We start from the raw sequence: 26092 nt of genomic DNA, 5'->3' as shown, positions 1-26092 counted from the left end.
TTAGATGGTTAGAGTTGATTTTAATCATGAAGCGGCTCTCCAGTGCTTTATCATTACAGAATGTCTCGCTGTCCATCACTCCCCACTCAGTCATTCTGGGGAACAGCGCCAGATCCCAGGCCGTCAGGGAGGAGGTGAATCCCTGAGGCTAGCTGGAGCTGGCAGAAACCAGGGTGGCACCCAGAGTGAGCATTGGGCTCTCCCTCCACATGCACTGTTCTCTCCTATTCTCAGGCCACAGCATATGGAGACTGGGCTGTGCAGCAGCATCAGGAATGAGGATAACTAATTTCAGAATATGGCATTGGAACATGATTCCATATTCATCAGTCTTCTCTTGAGCATTCTGACCAAGTGACCTAAAGATATAGATGAACCCATCCATGTTTGTAAAATTAAATACCATTGGGACTCACAATTCATTGAAATTGAATAAAAATAAAAATCATTTCCAAAGAATATGAATCCTGGGGTAGTGAGGCCATTCATTAAATTCACCAATCCTTTGAACGCAGCCCTTCAGCACCAAAATGTTTTTTTTTTTCTTATCACATCTGTCCTGCTGTCTTCTAGTCTTCAGTGAATCCTCATGTTTGTAAATAAAGCTGTATTTACTATCATAATCCATAGTCACCTCAGTTCCCTTTGCTCTGAAGCCAGGGACATAGAACTGTTTCATTTCTAATGTGTCCCTTAACTTGATGCTAGTAAAAGGTAAGCGGTGGTGTTTAATATAAAGCACTTCAAATTCCACATGAAATGTTTAAATAACCACACAATTTTTAAAAACAAGTGTCTTTTACACTAGCTACCTTGGAAGTGGAAATACTTTTTTTCTCACCGTGTTGCCATTGTGCTAAGCATTTCTGGGGTTTCTCCTTTGTAATTGCCTTAACATCCGTTTGTAAACCACACAAGACATCAATCTTCTTGCTTTATAATCCTATCTAGGTTAACATACAAAAGTGGCATTGCCCCACTGGATCTCTTTCTTTATAAACCTGGCTTGGCTCTACTGACTTTGAACTCTACCTTCTCACTCACTAGGAGCAGCTGTCACTGTTGGGTGAGAATATGCTGGAGGGGCAGAGCCAGTACAGCTGTGTTAAAGGTCTAATCCTTCAAGGTAACCACTTGATGGAGACAACACTAACTTGGATTTTCTAATAAGTACATATTTTTAAATAGCCTTCAGAGTAGTTTTCCTTCCCTAATATCCATGCCTTCCACTTCAAGGACAAATTACAAATTTTAATTTCTTGGGTTACTTATTTTAATTTCACTCTTTCAGAAATGCGATAAGAGCTAATGTAACCCTTTTAAGCTATAAAATACTGGTACACCTTTTACTAATGATAATTGATTCCTATTATACTTAATTTTTTCCTATAGCCTTAGCTCCTTAAACTCACCAGTAACTGAACCAGTAATGATTACAAACCTGATAGAACCTCATGTCTTGAACAGAAAAAGAGGAGACAGCAAATTGCAGCATATGCTTGGGGCAGGAGCCAGGAGGGTCAGACACAGACCACATCTGCATTTCTTGGACCAGCAGCCCTTGAATGATCAAGGAATTGTGAGCATGGGAGCTTGTCTTTATTGTGCCTGCCCCAACCCTCACTCCAATTATCTCATGTTAAAAATCCCTCTGACTCCAGGGTTCCTTCTACTGGTCTCCATGTGACAGCTGTCTGTATCAGTCGGGTAGGAACTCCACCCCGCCAAAGGTGAGATTCTTAATCCACAGTGAGCTGCAGGTGTTTCCAGCGATAACCTTCACTCCTGTATCACATTCACATCAGAGGCTCTCAGCCTCTCAGTTCACTCTCCTGGATCATGCTCATTCATTAATGTAGCAAGAGGTACAATAACTTCCAACATGGTTTTCTGATCCATGTCCATTTTGGGCAACAGTGACTGACTCAGATAGATACAGGACAGAATATGATGCGATCTTCTAACATCACACTGATTATCAGGAATACAAAGTAAAGGAGAAACATTGTGAAGCCCAGGATCTTGTTCATTCTCCATTTGCATGAAGCAATTGAAGAGATCACGAACAGGAGCATTAGAAAAAGCAGAACAATTGCACAAAACAAGCCATTGCTGCTGACTGGAACAGGCTGCAGTCCATTGATAAGAGAGAAAAGCAACCAGGGGACAGGCAGGCTGCAAGATTGAAGAAACAATGTGAGTATTTTTCATGTTTATAATCATCCCATATACTGCGTTCTACAATTTACAAAGCACTAGTTTTTCCACACACACACAAATCTATTACGCAGAGCAGAAAACATTAGCCCCATTTCACAGATGAGGATACTAAGGTTCTGGGCAATTAAATTACATGCCCTTGGACTCACAGCTAATAACCAAAGTTTTCTGGGTCTGAGTGTTTTTTCTTCATACTAAACGACTTCCATATGACTAACCCAGATCTGTTGATATGTGACTGTAATCTCTAAATTTTTACCATAAGGCCCAGCCCAGGATAACATTTCTTTAAATTCTTTAGGGGTGAGGACTCTCTTACGCCCTTTCCCTGCCACACCCCTATATACACATAAGTAAATTCAAATTAACGAAACCAAAGCCACCACTCGAGTCCAGGACATGACTGGGGAAATGCAAATAGACCAGGTGAGTAAGGGAATGGGTACAGGAGGATGCGGCATTTGCTTGTTTATACAAAATGCTTTTAGAGCTGGCAGGAACCCAAATGCAAAGGAGCAGGAATATCAGGAAGTGACTGAGTCATTGTCCCAACCCCACCTCCACCACCTTGCAGGTCAGCCAGCAGAGCATTTGATGGTGTTTGGTAATGGAATTTAATGGACTTCATTTTTCAATTCATCTATAAATTCCAATCAGTCACATTTCAGGCAGCATTTTAGTTCTATTACCTCATCTGGCTGTGATGAATGAAGGGAGGATACTTTGTTGCCTTACAGAAACTAATATAAATGCCCTTTTATTCCATGTATAATGAATGAAGCAGAAAACCAGTGAACAAAACCAACACAAGGTTTTCCAGTCTTAATATGCCTTAGAAAGCAACTTTGCCACTCACCCCACGGTGATATCAAATATGTTACTGCCCACAGAGCTTGACACGGCCATGTCTCCCAGGCCTTTCCGAGCAACAATCACACTCGTGATGAGGTCAGGAATTGATGTGCCTGCTGCTAGGATCGTCAAACCCATAATCTCTTCAGAGATCCCTATTGTTTCACCAACCTGGTAAACAGTAACAGTAATAAGAAACCATGGCAACAGCAGGTGGAAAATCTGAGGCTCTTCAAAACACCAACAACATACTACTTTGTGCAAACCCAGCACTTCCCATGGAGCTCAGCACACTCCCTTGGCCTGAGTGAGGCAGGGTGATGGGCCGTAGAGAGAGAATGGGGCCCCTGCTCAAGGCTTCAGGGAAGGACTGCTCTTGTCTAACTTGGACTAAAAGTCCATCTATGACACCACCTGTCACTGTCATTTAAACAGCACCTCCACTTCTAAAAGAACTGCCCCTCCAAATGTTCATGTCACATTTCCATTTCCAGAGCCATGAACACCTGCTGTGTGCCAGAAACCAAGTGGCTAGGGAGAAAAGTATGAGCAGTACAACACTGACCCTACTCTCCACCTAGTGAAGGAGAAGAGCTTGTAAACAACGATTACAGCTCTGTGCTAAGTGCAGTGTTCCAGGCGGAACAGAAAGTCATGGGCACTCGGAGGAAGACCGATTACAGTGCCAGAGAGGGGGCCAAACTGAGCTTGCTTTCAGGAGTGTGCTTGATTCCCCAGGTGGAGAGGAGTGGGAGATGCATGACAGAAGGCAGGGAACAGGGTGAAGAGCAGATTGTGAGGGGCCTTCCACGTCACACTACAATGTGAGCGTAAGACAGAAGGGCCACACCTGAAAAGCGCCACGTCCGCTGGGATAAAAAGTCTGCCTTTACAAACAATGCAGAAACTGTACAAATGCACGTGATCCACACCATTCCCGAGGTACTGGAAATTTACCCTGAAGGGAAAAAGTGTGCTTCGGACCTGCCGATGCAGGGCCTAGTTCCTGCCGTTCACTCACCTGGTGAGCCCACCACACCATGAGGTATGAGAACATGGCGATCCACATGATGGACCCCAGGAAGGTGACAACAAAAAACCTCCTAGACTCCTGTTTGAAAAAAGAAGTAAGTTGCAGAGGCTGAAGGTCTTTGGCCCTTCTGAGGGAGCCCCAGAATCAGTGACAAGATCTGCCGGAGGGGTGGTGGGGAGAATCTAGAGATGTGAGAGCTGAAATCTGTTTCCAGTGAGGACCTTGAGACGGCTGGGAAAGGATGGGGTTGGTGGCCCACAGGGGAGTCCAGCCAGTAGGGTGTTCAGCAGTCACCAACAGAAGAGAGAGGTGCTTGCCCAGGAACCAGGCCAATCTAGGTATCTGACTGGGCTTCTGCAGCCTCTCTGCCCTACTCCTCTCCAGACCCAGAGACAGAAATGGACTGCCGTTGGGCGGGTGTGCTAGTCAGGTCGCTCCCTGCAAATAGGAAGCTGGGAGGAAGTAGCATTACCACCCTGGGGTTTCCCAGTAACCCTGTGAGGTGTGGAGGGGTGTAGTGGCATCGTTCCTATGTTAAAATCAAGACACTGAAACAGGAGTCAAGGAGGGACTAGTTCACGTTGCTTACAGTGGTGGAAATAAGCACATTCTAGGGCCTCGCAAGCCCATCGGTGTGTCCCCCTCGGTGCATGGTCCCCCCCAGAGCTGCAAATTCCAACCCAGATCCTCTCTGTGGTTGAGCCCTGCCAAGCTGGTTGGCCCTGTCCTGTCGCTCCTCTTGGGCGGGATGCCTAGGGACCCCACAGCCTCCCCGGGGACAGGCAGCCTGGGGAATGGCTGGGCAAACTCACCAGCCTCCGGACGTCGGGCACCGTCAGCCACAGCGGGAGCAGGATGGGCAGGAGGAAGAGGTAAACGGTCTGCTTCTGCCGGGTCTCGGGCCACTCCAGGGACAAAGGCTCCTCATTTCCTTCCTCTTCCTCCTCCTCCTCCTCCTCCTCCTCCTCCTCCTCTTCCTCATCTCCACTGTCACCTCCATCACCTCCCCCTTCACCATCTGCACCTTTCTCATCACTTTTGGCGTCACCTTGATCTCCAGCACTGAATCCCTGCTCTTTGGTTTCACCTTCGTCACCTTCTACTTCGCCACCTTCCCCTGTCTGGAGTTCACCTTTGCCTTCATCGTTTCCTTTCATTTCCGCGTGGGCCTCACTATTCTGCCTGTCACGCGCACCATCGCCTCCATCACCTCCCCCTTCGCCATCAGCACCTTCCTCCTCACTTGTGGCGTCACCTTGATCTCCAGCATTAAGTCCCCGCTCTTCGGGGTCATCGCCTTTCATTTCACCATCATCTCCCTCTGCTTGGACTTCACCGTCACCTTCATTGTCTCCTTTCCCTTCTGCTTGGAGTTCACCTTCACCTTCTAGCTGAGTTTCACCTCCACTCTGCTGTCCATCGTCGCCTTCACCGGGAGCTTCGCCTGTCATTTCACCTGTGCCCTCGGCTCCAGCCGCGTATCCTTCCTGCAATCCAAAGCCAACATTAACGTGATAACTTCTCTGTTTGTTTTCCTTCCCAGTTTCTTCCTATTATCTTTGCTGCTGTTTTCTCAGAATGTAACTAAAAACTCGAGTATAAGGAGAAAACTAGTGCAATTACTCAGCAAAATTCCCTTCGTAACATTCCTACCTACTGGTGGTTTAGTCTTTATTTGATCATGTCCAGGGATGGAAAACTCACCACCTAATGCAGCTTCTATCATCTTTGGCAACTCTGATTTGTTTGAAGTCCATATTAATACCAAAGAGCTACCCTCTGGGTAAAGGTTTACTCTTCGGAGATGCATAGAACAAAGAGAATCACTCTTCCACGAGACAGTTCTCTTCTCTGCGTTAAAGGCACCCAGGTCCTCCTGTCACTCCCCCATATAACGGCCTAGAGCCTCATCCCCATCTTGGCAAACTCATTCTACACAACTTGTATCCCATGAGGAGGCTTCTGAAACTGAACACAGAACACCGCAGAGTTTAATAGGGTTATCAACGCCTTTGTCTTAGGCGTTATGCTTCCATTAATGTTGCATGATCTTGTGGTGGTTACATCACATTGCTGTGTCCACTAAAATCCTAAACTGTTATATTACCTCATATGTATAAAATGATGATAATACCTATTTATTGAGGGTTTTTATGTGCCAGACACTATGCTAAGCGGTATAACAATAATAGCTAGCAGTTACAATGTAAACTAATTTACGATATAGATAGGATTAAACCCATCTGACCGATGGAGAAACCAGGGTACAGAGCAGTTAAATAACTTGCCCATGGGTCACACAGTTTGTGATGAAGCTGGGATTTGAATATGGGTAGTTCAACTCTTGGTCTCTTAACCACCAACCTACCCTGTTTTGCAATGTCAGGGCCAAATGAGATCTTTGGTTCCCAAACCTCACAGTGCAGGAAGCTTATTAGAAGCGCACATTTCCGCCCTGACCAGTGTGGCTCAGTTGGTTGGGTGTCGTCCATGCACCAAAAGGTTGCCAATTTGATTCCCATCAGGGTACATGCCCAGGTAGTGGGCTTGATCCCTGGTAGAGGGCATGCAGGAGGCAGCTGATCTTTTGCTCTCACATCGATGTTTCTCTCTCTCTCCCTCTTCTTTCCTCTCTCTCTAAAACTCAATTAAAAAATCTTTAAAAAAAAGAAATACACATTTCCTTACCCCACCTGAACCAACTGAATTACAGTCTCTGGGGTTGTAAGCCAGAAATCTATTTTAACATGCTCACAAGTGCTCCCAATAGGTCCATCTACAGACCAGTGTTTGGGAACAATGGACTGACTCCATGCACTCTAAAGCCATGGATTCTGAGATTCCTCCTAGTAAGGTTTCAACTAACCTATAACATGCTGGTCAAATCCCTTAAACAAATGGCCTGGGCTGTATGCTCATGGAGTATGTTTTCTTTAACAAATTTCATGACACAGCCAACCCCCAAGGGATGCTCAGTGATTCTCAACTCGGCTGCATATTAAAGTCACCTGGAGACTTTAAAGCTTCCCCAAATTATTCTGATATGCAACCAGAGTTAAGAATCCCTGATGAAGTCAAATGTTAGTATTTACTTTGAATTGGGAATGAAGAGTGAGATTTTAGTCTGAAATAATTCCTGCCCTCCCTCCCCAGCCCCATCAGGAAAGGTTTCCTGGAGAAAATGACAAGTCATTTAAATCGATAGGTATGGGAGTGTTTGCCCATCCTGTACCCTTTCCTAAAAACTGTCAACTCTAATAGTCCCTTCTTCCTTGTTAAAGTCAAAGCACCCCACCTCTCCCTGACACAGCTGATCGGACACAGGCTGGATCTCTACCCCATGACCTGGTTTGAACAAATTTTCTCTCTTCTGTGACTAGGAGCCAGTCACTGGTTGATCACCTGAAGACTGGAGAACTACAGTAGTAGTTTAGGTTGTGTGAGCTAATAAGGAAGCAAATGGAGCCAGACTGCCAGGAGAGGCTGAGTGATAGAGTATGCACATAGAGAAGGGAATGTGAGAGAGAGCCAGACACGGAGACTCCACCAGGGTCACAGATGCCTTCTCAGGCCTAGGTCCAGCTCCTGGTGACACCAAGCTTCACTTCCTGCCCTGGGGTTCCTCTTAATCCCTTTTAGTTGAGCTGGCTCTCGTGGGACTACTCAGGACACTCAGGACACCATGCAGATGTCTTAAACACTGAACCCAAAATTGCTGGCTTAAGGATGAGCTATAACAGTGTTTCTGGGTGTCAAATTAAAAAAATAAACAGCAATGAATCTTGCAACTTGAATATTAATTTATTGCCAGTCACTCAACCCTTTTTGAGCACAGACAGCTGTGTGCCCTGAGTTTCTCTCTGTAGGGAAAACAGGTGACTCAGAACTGGATCCTACCTTCAGGAACCTCACCACCTAGCAGGGGAACTAAGAGGCTCATAGAGTACAAGGAAGGCAGTGTTAAGAGCCCTGGGAGAGCCCTGGCCAGTTTGATAAGAGGTTAGAGTGTTGGCCCATGGACTGAAGGGTTCCCGGTTCAATCCCAGCCAAGACCATGTACCTCGGTTGCAGTCTCATCCCCAGCCCCAGTTGAGGCAAAGGAGGCAACCAATTGATGTGTCTCTCTCAAGTCAATGTTTCTGTCTTTCTCTCTCCCTTCCAGTAGTATCTCTGATAAAGCAATGGAAAAAATATCCTCGGGTAAGGATTTTAAAAAAAAAAAAAAGAGCCCTGGAAGAGGAACAATGTACCATAGGCATTCAGATTGAGGGGATCAAGGAAGCCTTATGACAAAGGAGGCATTTGCACTGGCCTGAAGGGAGATTCAGATATTTGAAGAGGGAGGGAAAAGGCATCTAGGGAGGAAACCATGTGGGCCGTGGCGTGGAGGTAGAAAAGCATGGAGAAGCCAGTGTGGCCGTAGCATGGCGGGAGGGCCTGTGAGGCTGGAAGGACAGCAGTGTCAGGAAGCCCTGCGGACAAGGCCGAGACGCCTTGGAAGTTTCAAGGCCTTTACCCAGCAACCCTCCCCTTGGCATTTCGAGCTGACTGGTCTCATTGTCCCCTGGCTGCTGACAGACCCCTAATAGTTATTCTTTATGTTTTCACAGCATGTGACACTTGCAACACATTCTCCTATATATTATCTCACACTAAGGTGTTAGGGTGAATTGACTGGACCCGTGAGGTATCTGATCTTGCAGTGCTTACCCCAGAGGAATGAACCTCCAATAGCATTTCAGACCTTGAAGAAGGAAGGAAGGACTTTTGGTCAGCAAGTCCATCCCTGGGCCTCTCAAATCCCTCTACCTGGAAGAGGCTTGTGCCTACCTGACAGCCAGGATCCTCCTCCTGATCTCCCTTGACGTCTGGAGCAGGGGCTGGTGTGACCATGACCGCAGGGAGCTTGGCTGGCTCCTCCTCTTTAAAGGATAAACATGGGATAGGTCAGAAGAGAGCCAGATTTTGAGGGCAGCTGGCAGAGACTGATGTGAGTGGCTACAGGGCTATTGGACTTGTCCACTTCAGGGTCTCCGAAGGGGAATTTCTTGCTGATAGGAAAAGTAAAACGATGTGATGTGAACTGTTACTGTCCTGTCCACCGAGATGCGCACAGATGAAGGTACAGCTGGGGAACGGCTGTCCTTGCTCCCCCCTTATTCACAGACTTTTCTGTCCTGGCCAGTGTGGGCAACTGGAGCAGAGAGAGGGCAAAACCCCAGCCCTAAGGGTCTGGCCTTTCCCCCACTGATTGCGCGGAGAGGACCCTAATGATTTCAAAGACAGCAGCTAGGAAGTCTTGAAAAGCCTGGAGAGTTGGGTTTAGGCACAGGCTGTTTCACTTGTTCGCTGTGCGGCTTGGGGCAAGTCACTTGACCTCTCTGAGCCTCCCTTGTCTATAGAATAGGAACAATGACTGTTGCTCTACTTCCCTCTGAGGGTTACTGGGTACAACGATAGGCCTGGTGTGCTCTACAGAGCCCACAGGACAGTAGCTGTCTCACTCTCCTTGTCCCAGCTGCCACACAGATGCTGGACTTCTGTGTCACCAGGCTCCATGGTTGCCTTTCCTCACTGGGGTTGCTGATCTCAGACCAATCCCTAGCAGAATCATCCTTGTATAAAAGTGGCAGGAAGAAGAAATAGAGTTCAACAGAGTCTAATGTGGGAGAAGATTTAGCAAAAAAAAGAGGTGGGAGTTCAACAATCTTTGGCCTGGCCTTGCCTACCCCATCTAAGGAGAGTACAGAGGGAGCTGCACAGGACTGCCTCGGGAAGGCGGAACCCGGAGGACAGCAAAGTTCAGAGCAGCACCAGATCATCACTTCAGCTGACTGACTCAGAGATGCCAAGAGGCTGGCCTCAGCCCTGACGGACAGGAGGGAGGAAGGTGGCAGGAGAAAACCCACTGGTCTCACCATCCTCTCACCTTCTGATTTGCTCTCTGCTTTGGCCTGAGGCTTGGCTTTAGCCTCCTGATTCAAGCTCTCTTTGTCCTTGTTCTTAGAGGAACCGGCTGCGAATGAAAAGGGGAACACATCTGGGACCACAGTATCCCCGCCACACCCTGATTGGCCAGCAGCCAGAGCAGCTGGAGTGCGTGGGAAGAGGCTGGCCTGGGAGTTATGATGTCTGGATTCTAGTCCTACCAGGCTTGTCATGGTGCCCAGTTCCCAAACTTTAGTCTTACATTCCCTGCACTGTCACCAACTGGCTGTGACCGTGGGCAAGTCACTTCCCCTGCCTAGGCCTATTTCCTTTCTGGTAAAATAACAAATAGGATTTATTTCCTTTGTAAGGCCAAGTGATGGTGGCTTGAGTGTGAAATTGAGGAGAATCCGCATCAGAGCTTGATAGGAGAGTGCCATGATAGCTGGGGGTTCCGCAATGGGCGAGGAGTGGAGAAATAATGGCGGGGAGATGTTTTTGCCATCCTTGGACTGGATTATGTGTAAGGGCCTTTGCAGCCTACTTTCTTCTTCTTTTTTTTAAATCCCCACTGATTTTTTAAAAATTTTTTTTTTAATTTTTAATTTTTGTTAAAATCCATTGGTTTTTAGAGATTGGAAGGGAGGAAGTAGGAAAGTGAGGGGGGAGAGAGACATCAATATGAGAGAGATACATCTATTGGTTGCCTTCCACATGCACCCCCCTCGCACTCCTTACAAGGGGGCCAGGGATCAAACCTGCAACCCAGGTACGTGCCCTGGACTGGGAATCGAACCTGCTACCCTTCAGGGCACGGGACAGTGCTCAACCACTGAACGACACCAGCCGGGGCAACAGCTTACTTTCCATAAATCTACTAGAAGCTTTGCCATAACTCCAGGGGCACCATGGGGTGGCCATGCTCATGAGCCTCCCCTCTCAGTAGGAAAGGGGCTGCAGCTGCCCACCAAGCTCCCTGCCACATTCTCTTTGACTCCAGACACCTGGAACCCACCCAGAGGCCCATTCCAGATCCCTGTGCACATGCTTTCCTGGAGGCCCACAGAATACTGTGCCCAGAATGGCGCTGCCCTGGTTTCCAGGCAAGAAAAATGGGGAGGGCAACTCTTTCAATGCAACTATGTTCCAGGAAACATGCAAAGTGCTTTGCATGTGTTTCAGGAGGGAGGCACAGAGACCGAGATGCAGGGTCCTCCTCACAGCAGTGTAGTGTGGCAGGGTGAGGATAATGGTAGAAATGATAGAACAAAGTGGTGCCACGGAGTCTGTTTTGAATCCCATGCTGGCTCTGCTATGAACACTGGGTGACCTTGGAAAGTCCTGTGTCCCTCTCTAAGCTTCAGTGACCCTTCTCTAAAAAGGCAACACCATGATATACACAAAGCAATGATGCGGGGATCCATGAGACAACATAAATAAAAATATTTTAATTGCTGCAAGTAAAATATTATCATCTTAGGTCAGACTCTGGAACCAGACAGCCTGGATCTAAATCCTAGTTCTGCCACTTGCTAGCCATGGGCCGAGCTGGGTGATTCCTTAACCTCTCTGTACCTCAGATTCTTCATCTGTAAAATCTTACAGAGTTGTTGAAGGAATAAATGAACTGATACATGAACTTGCCTATTAAAAGAGTGCCTGGCACCTGGAAAAAACTACATCTGTTTTAGCTATGACAATAATGACGAACTGACAACAGTAGTTGAGAGCAGCTGTCCCACCAAGTTTGCAGTGATGAGGCCCCACATTCTGAAGGGTTTGGGTTCGACCCTGAAGGTCCTCTGGTCCATAATCCAGACAGGCTGAGCAGATGCAATCTGGGGAACTGGGTGGATCAAACTCTGCCTGGGTCCAGGATGGGCAGGAAACATAAATAGGTCGGAATTTCCTCCTCTCAACCTGCCTCCTGAACTCTCGGAGTAGGTTCAGCTGTAGCTGCCTGTGGCAACAGGCTCCATCCTGCAGAGCCACCGTTCTGGCATGTGTTGTCCCTCGAAGTGTCCCAGGACTGAAATGTCAGGAAGCAGGCACTCCACTGCCTCTTTCATCCAAAAAAGTCCAGCACCCCCGTGGCAGTGATCAAACACCATCATCTTCTGTTGAACAATGTGTAGCTATCATCAAAGAAGGGCTCCCCTGTTCCAGTTCTGGCTCTGAGAATATCTGCTGTTAGCTGGAGGAACTAGCAAGAAAATCAAGTTCCCCTCTTTCCCTTTCATTCCTCATCACACACCCTACCCTCTCACTTCTCATGCCACCAAGGAAAGCAGGTTAGCAACAGGGCCTCTCTGTTTCTCTGTCTTCCTCTCCACCCCCCCACAGGTCCAAGTAAAAATCACAAGAAGAGGCGTGGGATCATTGGATCCTGAAGAGGCAGAGCCCCTTCACAGGGTGAGAGTTCAGACCACAGAGCAGCTCTATGGAAGAGTGGAATACCTGAAAGAGTGGAACCCTCTGGACAGACATTTGGAAACAACATATGGAAACACAAACATGTATCTGGAAAGTCTTGAGAACAAAGGCCTTCATCACAGCCCTGTGAGGTCCCACCCCCTCCTGGATGGAATCTCAGGGTGAAGGATCAGGGTTGGCTTCTCTGAGCAGGACTGTACCCCAGAGCGTGTCAGCAATCATTCACAGTGAGGGCGACTCCATGCCACATATGCACACAATGGACCACGCAGGACTGTCTTCCCTGAGATGAGGGTTGCTGGCTCCCCCGGAGCTCATTTCCTCACAGGCCTCTCAACTCTCAGCGCTGAGGATCATCTCCTTAGAATCAATCTCCTCTGACCTCGGCCTGGCCTGGCCATCACATAATCCCATTAGGACAAGCAGGCCAGCTGGCGGCTATTGGCCGTGAAAGTGGCCCAGGCAAGGAGCCCAGTGGTCCCTCTGAGGAGAAGTCTTTATCTTTCAGACTTTGCCAAAGTCAGTGACTCCTGGAGGAGAGGTCAAACATAACCCAGAGACACAGCTTTCTTCATGACACTGGCACAGGTAACACACGGCTGCCAGTCGCTGCAGGCTGCGCTCTCAGAACCCCAGCAGGACTGATTCTGGAGCTGATACTTGTGGGTGGCCTCTGTGTCTGCCTTGGCTCACCTCGAGGATTTTCTAAGGAAGGTTTGATCACCTTGTCTTTGACTCTGCTTTTCACAGTACAATATACTTGTTTCAAACACCCAAAATCCCAATATTGTGTCTGAAGAAGATACTTAAGGGCCTGAGGAAATTCTAAGTCCCCCAAATTTATCCCTTAACCAGAAAGCTCAGTCAGGGTGCTCCCTGGAGCTCAAGGGTCAATCTCTAGTGTCACACACAGTTCAGTCCTATGCCCTACTGCCCAACTGCAACTCCAACCCCTTGGCTTCTGCCCAAAAGCCAACCTTCCCTTGATGGGGCTCCTGCCTGGGCTCCCAGTTCTGCACCAGAACCCCAGAGTTGGAGGGGCTCAAGGAGAGCAGGTGCCTTTGGGGGCCTGAGAATCATGTTGGCGCAGCTCTTTGGAGAGGGAGGCCAGAAGGCAAGAGCTGATAAGATGGATGGTGAGAATCTCAGCTGCCCCCATCATTTGTCAAGTTGGACATCAGCCCCCACTGCACTTTGGACTCTCACCACCCCCAAAACTGGTCCTGGCAGCTCCCAGGATGCCCTCTGGGGTTCCTGGCTGGGGGAAGGGTTAGCAGTCTTCTTAGGACACCAGAGCTAAATACAGAGCTTATGGCACCTAGCAGGTTCCCCTGGAAGTGACCCTGTCACTCAGCCTGAGCCAAGCTGCCTGGCAGGAGACTCTGGGGCACAGGCACCAACTCGTGGGCAGTGGGCTGCGCAGGGAAGATGCTGAGGGCAGCCCCAACATAGACCAGTACAGGGCATGAGGCTTCACGGCCTCAGTAACTACAGCTGAACCTCCTCATTTTACAGGTGAGGACAAGGAGGCAGGGAAGTAGTGGGATGTGGACACCTAAGGGCCTTGGCTCCTTGGGACCCTCTCCTGTCCTAGTGAGTTCCGTGTCTTTGCCTCTACCTCGTCTCCCAGACTGATGATCACCCACTCTCCTCTGCTAACTCTCTCTTCCCGCTCCCGCCCTCACCCCACCCACTGCCTCAGTCTTGTAGGTCCCAGCTGCAGGAGGGAAGGACTGGCCAGGGAGACCACGCAGGTCTGGGGAGGCCTCGCTTACCTTCCCTCAGAGGGTCCAGGCTGTGGAGCATGAGCCAGTACATGGTGCTGCGGATGGTGCTGTTGTGCAGAGAGGCTGAGCTGCTCCCTCGGGTCAGCACGGACGGGAGCTGAGCAGGAGAGAGCAGCACAGGCCTCAGTGGGCCCTGCCCGAGCCAGGGGAGAGCCTCACTTAACCCTGCATCCCTCCCAGAAAGATCAGCATGAAAGCACAGGAGCCTTTTCCTGGCCTCCCCTTGTTCTTCACCTCAACCAGGAGAGTTACACTACTTTCTTCTCAGCCTTCCCTCAACTCTCCCATGACAGACTAATTCTACACACTGAGTAATTCCCTAAAGTCTCAACAGGGAGCAGCAATGTGTACTGAGGACACCACATTGCCAAGAGCTTGTCCATCCCCCCCAAGTACACTCCATAGAAGCACACACTCACCCACACACCACACAGCAGACCCCCTGCTTGTGGGTACAGCCCTTCGCAGTCCACGAACAGCATCGTGGTGCTTTATCACTGCCCCACTCCCAGAGATAAGAAAGACTGTGACCCCCTTCTACAGGAAAGGAAATGAAAACTACGAGTTCATGAGGGGTGACAATGAAAAGATTCAAGACTGGCACCCAGGGCTTGATTCCCATTCCAGATTTTTTTTCCTATCCTTGTGCTCAAGAACCTTCACAGGCACCCACAAATGCACACACATATACATCTATAGGTGCAGACACACAGATGCGACACACACTTATCCATAACGACACACACGGATTTACAAGGGAGCATCCAAGAACAGACAAACGCTTGCTCAGTCCCTCCACACCCCCCCTACGTTCACCTTCCCCATTCCTCTGACTCTGAACTCTTCTGACATCTAGTGGCTGTGGTAACGCAGTACTGTACTTTACAACAGGCCTAGGGATTTTCTTCCGATGGGAGAGATTTCATTCAGGCCCAGCCTCTCCTCTCTATGGTCCCCATACTTCTTCCCCCATTGGCCAAAGGCAGCTAAGACAGTTTTCCACAAACCTCAGACTCCCCTGCCCCAGTGCCCCTCTGATAATTCTCTTAGTTTGGGGCATTCAAAGCCACAGGTAATTAGGCTTTTGATCAATCATGGCATGTCGGGGCTGTAGAGTAGGGCTTGAGTTCATCTACTCCAGTCATTTACAGATGCAGAATCTGTGGCCCCAGATCACACAGTGAGCTAGTGGCAAAGTGCACAGTGACATTCTAGCTCCCAAACTAGCACCTCCTCCACGGCCACCTGGGATTGAGAGTCCCTGGCAAAGGAGCCAGCCTTCCATGGCTCAGCCTGGCAGCACTCCCAGGAACTTCCCAGGCCTGAACCCAGTCCAAGATCCCCAGCATCAGGGCCACAGAGCCCTGAGTCTGTGGCTTTCTCTGAGACCCCACAGTGTCCTCACTGGGCAGACTCCACATGGCACCCACCTTCAGCTTCTTGATATCCTGTGGCTCATCCACCGCAACCGCCCCATCACCTGGCTGCAAACAGGGACAGGAGTCACAAGATGTTTGAGAGACCTTCAGTCTTTCCCCCTACTTCCCTCTCTCTCCAGGAAGCCCTCAGGTTGGAATACAGAAACACACCAGAGATAGCCTGGCCTTCCATAGCCTGGCTTCAGCCTACACACATCATTCCCAGTCAAACGTGTCCACTCACCACGGTCCAGTAACACCACCTGTCTTTTAGTCCCTCAAATGCACCGTCCTCTTTACCCACCTTGAAACCTTCATCTTGGGGTGCACGTCTAATTCTCTTTCATAGACTTCTATTCTTTTCCTTCATAGCATGCTCCCCACTTTATTTGTGTTAGTTGTATGGTAGCAAACATGCAAATAAATCTATTGCCCCACTAGCATCTTGAAGGCAGACTGCCTATTTCATTTACCATGTGTGTCCAGCACAAAAACACTGCAAGGGTTCAACAAATATTTGTTAAATGAATGAACTGTCCTCTAAATATACCTAATCTTTTCAAACTCCTATTCCCTTGTTCATGCCTTTCCCCTCTGCCTAAAATGCCCTCTCTATCTCTCTGTAGGCCAACTTTTCAGATCTAAAGTTTTCCCAAATGGCCCCTTCCACCTCACCCCCACTTTAGCTCACTCATACATCTCTCCTCAAAAGCTATATAACGACAGTGAGCACATTTTGTGATACCAAAATCTGGCTCTGTAAATAAATAAGTGCTAATGTCCTAGGGAAGCTGTAGGACAGCCCTCTGGGAAATGGGGCAGCCCTAGAAAATCAAGATGAAGGCCCATTAAGCCCACGGTATGCACTGGCTGGACCACTAGCTTACCACTTTGCATTTACTGACGTTTTAACTTAATGGGATCCCTTGCAGCTGTTCATAGGAACCCAGGGAGGAAGCATGGCAGTCCCTCAGGGGGCTTGTCCTCCTGATTTTCAATCTCCCATTGACATAGCAGTTAATCATTGACCTCTCTGTTTCTAGACACACATCCCTGACACTTTTCCTGAACCACACATTTTAGTCTGATTTTTGAAAACATTCATTCAACAAATACTTACTGAAACCTTGGGATGAGTCCTGCCTTCACTCAGGTTACACACTAGTTGGGGACTCTTCGTTTTATCCCTTCACTGAGTACAGTCTTGCACCCTGATCCACTCATTTGTCTAGGCTGGAAACCCAAAAGTCTACCCAAATTCCTCCCTCTCTCTCATAGACTACATCCAACTAGCTGTCAGACCTAATTCATGAAAGTCCTCAAATTTGGCCTCATCTTTCCATTCTCCTGCCTAGAGTCCTGCAACAGCTCCTGACTTCTGATCTGTTCTGGTTCATTCTCCACCCTTCAGCCAGTGATTTTCAAAGCAAAGCACATCATGTCCCTCCCCTGCATCCTGGGAGCTCACTGGCCTCAGAAGGGAGCACAGACTCCTAAGCTGAGCACACACCAGCCTCCTGCTTACTTACCTCCAGACCAGCTCTGTCGAACAGAAACAGAATGCAAGCCACATATATAATTTTAATTTTTTTAGTAGCACATTTTTCAAAGTAAAAAAACAGGTTACATTAATTTTAATATACTTTAACCTAATATATTAAAAATATAATACCCTCTAGGTTCATCCATACTGTTGCAAAAAGTAAGACTTCCTTCTTTTTTACACCTACTAGCCCCATTTCTTTTTAAATACATAAATGTCGACCTTCTTAACATGCTTTTTTAAAATTTTTTCACTTACATTTTACATTCTGTGTTATTTTGTATTAGTTACAGGTGTACAGCAGAATGGTTAGACAATCATATACTTTACAAAGTGTTCCCCTGATATTTCTTGTGCCCAATTGGCACCATATAGAGTTATTACAATATTATCAACTATATTTCCTATGCTGTACTTTACATCCCCATGACTGTTTTGCAACTATCAATCTGTATTTCTCAATCCCTTCACCTTTTCACCCAGTCCGCCAACCCCCTTCCACTCTGGCCACCATTAGTCTGTACTCTGTATCTATGAGTCTGTTTCTGTTTTATTTGTTCATTTATATTGTTCTTTAGATTCCACATATAAGTGAAATCATGTGGTATTTGTCCTTCTCTGACTTATTTCACTTAGCATAATATACTCTAGGTTCATCCATGCTGTCACAAATGGTAAGATTTCATTCTTTTTTATGGCTGAGTAATATTCCATTGTATATATGTACCACAGCTTTTTTTTTTTTTTTTTTTAATGTTTTTATTGATTTCTGAGAGAGGAAAGGAGAGAGAGATAGAAACATCAATGAGTCATTGATTGGCTGCCTCCTGCATGCCCCCCACTGGGGATCGAGTCTGCAACTCAGTCATGTGCCCTGATTGGGAATCAAATCATGACCTCCAGGTTCATGGGTCGACGATGCTCAACCACTGAGCCAAGCCAGCTTGACGTATCACAGCTTTTTTATCCACTTGTCTATTGATGGGCTTGGGTTACTTCCATAGCTTGGCTATTATAAATAATGCTACAGTGAACATAGGGGTGCATATATTCTTTCAAATTAGTGTTTTGGGTTTCTTCAGATATATGACCCAGAATTGCTAGGTCATAAGGCAGTTCCTTTTTTTTTTAACTTTTTTTTTTTAAATATATCTTTATTGATTTCAGAGAGAGGAAAGGAGAGGCAGAGAGAGAGACAGAAATATCAATGATGAGAGAGAGTCATTGACCGGCTGCCTTCTGCACGCCCCCGACTGGGGATCAAGCCCGCAACCGGGGCATGTGCCCTGACCGGGAATCGAACCCCGATCGCCTGGACCCCAGGTCAATGCTCAACTGCTGAGTCATGGCCAGCCGGGCCAGTTCCATTTTTAATATCTTGAGGAACCTCCATACTGTTTTCCATAGTGCTGACTAGCCACATTTCAAGAGATCAGTAGCTGCATGCTGCCAGTGCAGCTACAGTCTCTTCACACTCTCATTTTCCAGCCTTTACACATGCCTAGGAGACTCCCTACCCCTTCTTCAGTCAGCCAACCCCTGCTTGTCCTGTACTACTTTCCCCTTCCTCACTAACCACACTGGCCTCCAATTCTTTCCTCTACTGCACCAAGCTCTTTCCCCAATCTGAGCCTTTGCAAATACTGTTTCCTCTTCTGGAATCCTTCAGAACATGGTGTGTTTCCCTTCTCATTCTGAAGACCTCTACCTGGACTTCTCCTCCTCCAAAAGGTCTCCCTTGCTCTCTCTATATATAAAGGGGACCCACTACCTTCAGTCACTCCCCATCACATTCACTGCTTATTTCCTCCATAGCACTTGTCAACCTCTGAAATTATCTTCTTAATTTATTTTACTTGTTTATCACCCATACGCCCACTCCTCCACACTAAAAAATGTTCTGTTGGGTTTATGTTTCCAATTTATATAGGTGGCAGAGCATCTAGAAATCATGCTGTTCTCTGTAGAATACCATGAATATCTGATTTCACATTTAATCCCATCATATACACTATAGAAAATATACTGTGTTGCATGAGTGCATGTAAAACCTCAACTGCAGGCATACACATTCCCCATAAAAACAACACGGTATTGGATGAGGCATGATCACATCGGAGTTTTTCTGTTAATAGTTGTTTCTCATGCATTCACTTTGTCATCTGCTAGCACCCACTAGCAGGAGAACACTGAAAGCTTAAGAAACTTTTATGAGGAAAGGGAGCTTAAAATTGAGAATTCTATTCTTACCATCTTTTCCTGACAACTGGGGGGAAGCTGACCATTATTCAAGGAGTTAAAAGGAGGGAACCCCTCAGCCCAGGCTAGGATGGCCTCTTTGAAAGCACAGTGGATCCCCTGCAGCCGAGCATGGGCAGGGTCCACAGAGGCAGGAGGGGCCCTGGTGGCTGCTTAGTTGCCTACACCCATCTTGTCTGCACAGTAGGCAGCTGGCAGTACAGTCCACTGATGAAAGCCCTTGGGATAAATGTCAACCTCGACAAAAAACCTAAGGAGACCCCAGGTTTGTCTGCTTGGGGTCCTGTTGGTTGGTTTAGTAAACAATCCTGCCAGGAAGAAAACAGTCCCGGATGCACTTAAGAAAGAGCGTCAGGCTTCCCTCCAGAGTTTCACATTCTGAAGTATTTGGGGGTCAGAATGTGGATATGGAGTTTTCCGAGGGGCCCACACCAGACTTATTTCCTGCCTTGCATCCCTTTTCACCACTGGTGTCCCACAGGGCTGCCTTCCCAAACAGCATCTCATGCAGATGTCTAGTCCTTCCTGGCTAAGCTCATAACTCTCTCTCTAAAGAAGGGCCAATAGTCCTCCAAATACAGATAAGACTTTTCAGCCAGGCTAGTACTTCGGTTTTGCTGTTTGTTGTCTTTCTGTGAGTGTGCACAGTCAAGGCAGGTCCAATGCTTGTCATTTTTGGCCAGAACAAATACATTGAGAGCTTCAAAATCAGGTATAAACTTTTAGAGTAAGCTAAGTTAGATTGTGTTGAACAAACATTTACCATTTCCTTATTGGGGTAATTCCTCAAAACAATACATGTCAGTTTGACAATGTTGTCTAAAATATTTTAGGACTTGATTTTTTTTCAGCCAGTGTAAAAAGAGAGACTCTAAAATAGTTGCTATGTGTCTATGTCTGATGCTACATAATTTATTTTTTCTGAAAATACTTAAATTCTGATTAGAACCATCCCCAAAAACTTTTATCCTGGTTCTAGATTATCAAAGCAGAATAAAAAGTAAAGTGAAAGGCCCTCCAGCTTAGAAACTCCATAGTCATCAGTTGGATGTTCAGTTCTTCAGGTAGGAGAAACCTGTGAGTTTGTTGCTCTTAGTGAAACACCATGTGGCCATTCCCATCTGTTTACATATTGTCCATGGTCTGTGGCTGCTTTCACAATGGAGTTGAGTAGTTGTGACAGACTGTATGGCCTACAAAGGCTAAAATATTTAGTATCTGGCCCTTTGCAGCGAAAGTCTGCCAACCCCTGCACTAATTCATCCCATTTACTTTTCAGATGAGCAATCTTAGGCCTGGATGAAAAGCAAAGTGACTTTGTAGCACTTTGCACAGTGTTCCCTTTATTATAAGTACTCTTGTCCATGCCCGTGCCCTCTACTGGATGGGACACAATCTTTTTATTTTCCACACTGTTTTTCATTTCAGTGCTTAATAATAAAGATTTATTGAACTGCATTGACTTGCCCAGGGTAACAGGGATAATTAGCAGTGGAACCTGGGTTAAAACCTAGATATATGGATTCAAAAACCAGTGGGAAGGACCGTCAACTAGCTGTGTAACTTTGGATGAGTTAATTATCTTCTCTGAGCCTCAGCTTCCTCATCTGCAAAATGTGGATAACAATCTGTTCCTTGTAGGGTTTTTATGAGAAGTCGTTGAGATAATGTATGTATGTAATAGAGGAAGGGGGTGTCTTTCCTGTTCCTGTTCCTTTCCAAGGAGGAGAGGATCCCACTGCCCTCCATGGCTCTTCCCACTACTTGGACTTCCTAAGCAGCTATGGCTCTGACCTTGTCTCCCCAGCCATCCTCCTTTGCTCCCTATCACCCTGCCTGGCCTCACCCCACCCCTCTCTGATTTCCTCACCTTTGGAGCATGGCTGATTAAATAAGCCCAGTTTCTCTGGCTCCCTGCCTTCCTGAGATGATGCTCAAAGAAGGGACCCATTAGTCAGGGAAAGGTGTGAACCAATAAGTCAGTAAAAGTAAGGCAGAGAGCAAGGCATAGCCATTTTCATAGTTAAAGTAAAATAATTTACAGGGGTGAGTACATACTCTTGCATAAACCACCAAAATGAATACCAGCCCAGGTTACTAGATCAAAGACTGGATTTTCAGAGAATTGCTTTATGAATTCAAAATGGAATGGCTTCTCAGTTTGTCAGTGAAATGCAGGATGACTCATCTCTCTCTAACCAGATCATAGGTCTTGGCCAGACAAACACAGACATAAAGATACAAGCAAAGGCAGTGTCCTCTCTCTCTGGCTATAAGAAACCTGGGGTGAAACTCCAGATCCAGACAGTTTTAAAAACCATTTCAAGCTGGGCTGGCATGGCTCAGCAATTGAGCATCGACCTACAATCCAGGGGATGCCGGTTCAATTCCCAGCCAGGACACATGCCTGGGCTGCAGGCTCGATCCCCAGCAAGGGGGTATGCAGGAGGCAGCTGATTAATGCCTTTCTCATCACTGATGTTTCAATCTCTCTCTCTCCCTCTCCCTTCCTCTCTCTGAAATCAATAAAAATAATTTTAAAAAAAATAAAAACCATTTCAAAATAGGTATAGTTCCTGAGTTATTTGGACTAATTTTTAGCAGGCAGTGGTTAGTGCTGCGAAGTCTAAACTATAGGTTTTTAATTTTAAATAAATATAGATTTGCTTTCAAGTATAGCCAGTAATTCAATCTGCTTTTAAAAACATAATTCTGTTCATTAAAAATCATGCTGGATCTGTTTTGACAAATAGCTAAGAACAGAGTTGTAATAAGCACCACTAAAACTGTTTGGCAACCAGCTGCTATGAAAGCCCTTGAAAAGTCTCGGAAGTAGATTACAAATTCTCCTTTGAAATCATGATTATGCTTCACATCCTTGGCAAGCTTTGCTCTGATGGTCTAGCTCCAAATCACAAATTCAGAATTTGCAGTTTAAATAAAAACAGAATGACTATGAAAGACTGGCAGGCAAGTCAGAGGCATTTTGAAAACTGCTGGCCTGATGTCTACCAGGCAGTAAATGCTTTCCTCAGAGGAGAGTACCAAGCTCCATGGCCACCCCTAGCAAGGTCTACCCTGAGAATTTCATTAAAGGGAGGCCCCTGCATCTTCACAATGAGTGATAGGACACTTTAAGCCTCCCTTTCTTTTTTAAGCCTCTGGCTTCATGGAGCAGTAGTCTCATGGTAAATAGTGCTGAATGGGGAGTTAGGATAGTGGATTCCAGTTCTGATACCTGCAGGCTATATGACCTTGGGCAGAACATTTCTCCTTTTGGGGCAATATGCAAATAAGGCAATTGGAGCTCAGTTGATCAGATCAGACAAATAACCATTGTGCTGGGCCTGCCAGAACTGAGCTCACTTGGACACAGCACATTATCAATGAATGTTAGAATCAGAAAGACCTTTTGGTGATTCACTAGAATTTGTGATTTCCCCCAAAGAAGGGAAGGAACCTGTCTAAGGTCACACAATTAGAGGCAGAATTGGATTAGAACCCAGGTTACCTGACTCTCAGTTATGTGCTCTGGCCAGAACATTATCTCAAAAATCCTAAAGGAAATACATTTTATCTCCTTTGCATCCTGTATCTCCCAGACATGTTGCTGAGTTTGGTCTCCATCCTGCTCACTCATCAAAACTGCTCTGGATTAAGTAGCTAAATCCTTCCACTCTTTGCACGCAAAATTCTGCTCGCACCAGTAGCCTCTCTGAGACCTGAGACGGGCAAGTCTCAGAAAGGCCACTGACTGAGCCTAGACTGAGCCTTTAGGAGCAGGAGAGAAATGGAGTCTGTGTTCTTAGGGTGCCCTCACTTTGGAGATTCAAGGATAAACAACTTGGAGATGAATTTTCAGAGATCACTTCCCCAATTTAATCTGCAATGAATTTAGTAGGAATGGGACAGAGAATTTCTTGGAAAGGAACTTTGGGGCCAGGAGAAAGACCCAGAGTTAGCATTCTTGGTATCTGGTCTCCAGTCAGCATGGAGACCAGCTCTGTACCCAGGGCTGCCCTGTCAGTGGATGAATGGAGCTCTCATGTTAACTATTTTAAAAACAAAACAAAATTTCAAAAATCCTTCCCTCCTTCCTTCTCGGACCCCATCCAAGCCACCAGATCCTCCAAGTCTGGAATGTGAACAAATAAGATTAAATGAAAGTGAGGATGCTACATAAACCCTGAACACCATGCACATGGAAGAGATTATCATTTTTCCCTACCTGATACCTCTTTGGACATTTTCCAAAGCCCAGCTCAAATGTCATTTCCAAAGACCCAGTCAGACCAACCTGGGTTCAAATCCTCATTCCATCACCTATTTGCTATGTGATATTGAACAAGTGGCATAATTAGGCTTCAGTTTCTTCCCTTGCCAAAGGGGGGTCATAATAATAACCATTTTATAGGATGATTGGGGGCTGAACCAAGTTCACTCTGGGCAAAGACCCCAGTATAGTGCCTGGCAAAGAACAGGACTCTAAATGTTGAATGAATAGCAAGGGAACCAGCGCACCCATCTCTTGAGGTCTGACCCAGCACTTTTCATTCTTTAGTCCCGGGTTTCCCTCACCCTTTTGCCCCAAAGAGGCTAAAGAAGCCTGAGCTAGCCTGCTCTTACCTTGCTGAAGTCCCCTAGGGCCATGACCTTGGCCCCTGGCCTCCTGCTGAGCTGCTCTTTCACCCAGAGCTCGAGCTTCTTGTTCCACTTCATGGTGAACACATAGGAGGCATAGGCCAGCAGCAGCAGTAGGCTCTCCCACCAGACAATGAGGCTGTCCAGGAAGAAGAGAATGAGCATCATCAGGTCAAGGATGTAGAAGGAGACGTCACGGAACAAGGGCCACCAGGTGAGGTGGAGGATCTCCCGGGAGAAGAGGGCACAGGTGCCGATGACAAAGAGGATGTTGAACACAGCAGAGCCCACGATGGTGCCAATGCCCACATTGCTGTGGGAGATGAAGACGCCGATGAGGGAGGTGAAGAGCTCAGGAGCAGAGCCTCCAGCAGCCATGAATGTGGCACCTGCCACATCCTCAGAGATCTGCAGCTTGTCTGTGATGACGCCCAGGGCTGGGACAAAGTACTCGTCACACACGATGGCCAAGGCCACAAACACATACATCATGCCAAAGATGTGCAGGACCACCCAGCCATGCCTCCGCTCCTCCACGCTGAACAGGTCTGGGGGGTAATCTGCTTTAGGGTGGAGGTCTGGCTGGCTGGGGGGCAGCGCTGAGGGACTGGGGCTGGGTGCCTCTGGGAGCAGGGCTGTTGTCACACTGGGGGAGGGGATAGTGGGAATGGCTGGAGCTGACTCCACAACTACATAGTGACGAACCTGAGTAGTCAGATTTGCCCTAATGCTGGGAGTTGCTGAGGTGCTTGGTGCTGTGGAAGGTTTCTTCGCCAGCCCCCAGAAGGTGGCTAAGGACATTCCAATGGTTGGTACACTGGTTCTGGATGAGGGATTCCTAACCCTCCCAGTAGCAGTAGAGACTTTGGTTTCTGCTAGGCTGCTTCCTGTCATGGTGCTAGTCATCGCTTGCCCCTCAGAGATGGATGCAGTGTGCTCTAAGACTGTTCCCTGGGTCATCAGGTTGTTCTTTAGCACTAACCTCCGAGGGTTGGTTGAGCTGTCCACTCTTCTGGGGATAGTCAGGGTGTTCTTTTCCAATGTACTCCTAGGAGAAGTCAAGATGTCTGTTTCTATGTAATTTATCAGGAAAGTTGGAGTATTATCAGTTACTCCCTTGAGAGTAGTCGGGGTGGTTTCCTCCACTATTCCCTTGGAGGGGCTGCTCTCCAACATTTTGTAAGTTGCCATAGTTTCACTGTCTTTCACTGTTGTTCCGGGGGTGATCCCATTGCTTCTTGTCATTGTCATGAATGTGGATGGGGCAGAGATTACTATTCTACCATGTGGGGATGGGGTGTATTTTTTTACCTTTCCCCTGGCTTGAGTTGGGTGGTAGTGCTTCATTTCTCCCCCGGGTGTTGTTGGGGTATAATTCTTTACTGTTGATGTGCTTGAAGTTGGGGTGTAGTGATTTAGTACTCCACTTGGTATGGTTGGGGTGTTTTCCTTCACTCTTTCTGTGCCTGCTGCTATTGGGCTGTAGTTATTCTTGGGTACCGTTGGAGAGATGTTGGCTATTCTGGGTGTATTGGGGGTGTTCTCCATTGTTATGTCAGGTGTTGCTTCCTCCTTGCCCACTGTGGCTTGGAGTGCCAGTGTTTCACCCTCCATTTCAGAACCTGCTCTTGGAGGGTCACTGCTCACCATCATCATCTCATTGTTGGGAAGGTCCCGGCTGGCCAGTTTTACAGGGTGTTGGGAAGGGACTGCTGCCCACAGTGAGGGGAGGCCCCAGGGGCTCCTCAGGTGCTGGTAGGTGGAACCGATGATCAACATTCCCAGTAGGAAGAGGAAGCGGCTCCATTGAAGCCGTTTTGGCCACAGTAACTGCCTTTCCTGCATTCCCACCCTGATCAATTTCCCCATGATGGCCAGTTATGCCGGGTTACAGAAGGCTCTCATTCTGTCCACTGAAAGATGGGGGCTGTTCTGGGATTCAGGTTGGTGATCAGGGAAGATTTCTCCATGAAGCCCA

General features: G+C 47.2%; 1 protein-coding gene across 1 annotated transcript; it reads right to left on the bottom strand.

Annotated features, from left to right (window-relative positions):
• Window positions 1-1924: 1924 nt before the first annotated feature.
• On the bottom strand, window positions 1925-26092 carry SLC24A1 (solute carrier family 24 member 1). Its single transcript, XM_081128885.1, has 9 exons — window positions 24100-26092; window positions 15684-15737; window positions 14242-14350; window positions 10035-10121; window positions 8936-9027; window positions 4918-5592; window positions 4094-4183; window positions 3077-3243; window positions 1925-2175 (listed from the first exon to the last, which is right to left on the bottom strand). The coding sequence occupies exons 1-9, from the start codon at window positions 25981-25983 to the stop codon at window positions 1926-1928; spliced, it is 3408 nt and encodes a 1135-aa protein (XP_080985011.1). The 5' UTR covers window positions 25984-26092; the 3' UTR covers window position 1925.

The sequence above is a fragment of the Miniopterus schreibersii genome (assembly GCF_964146895.1).
Source record: "Miniopterus schreibersii genome assembly, chromosome: 1".
In the NCBI taxonomy this organism is placed as follows: domain Eukaryota; kingdom Metazoa; phylum Chordata; class Mammalia; order Chiroptera; family Miniopteridae; genus Miniopterus; species Miniopterus schreibersii.
The sequence above is the reverse complement of the archived record's forward strand: the minus strand, read 5'-3'. Positions and strand labels throughout refer to the sequence as shown.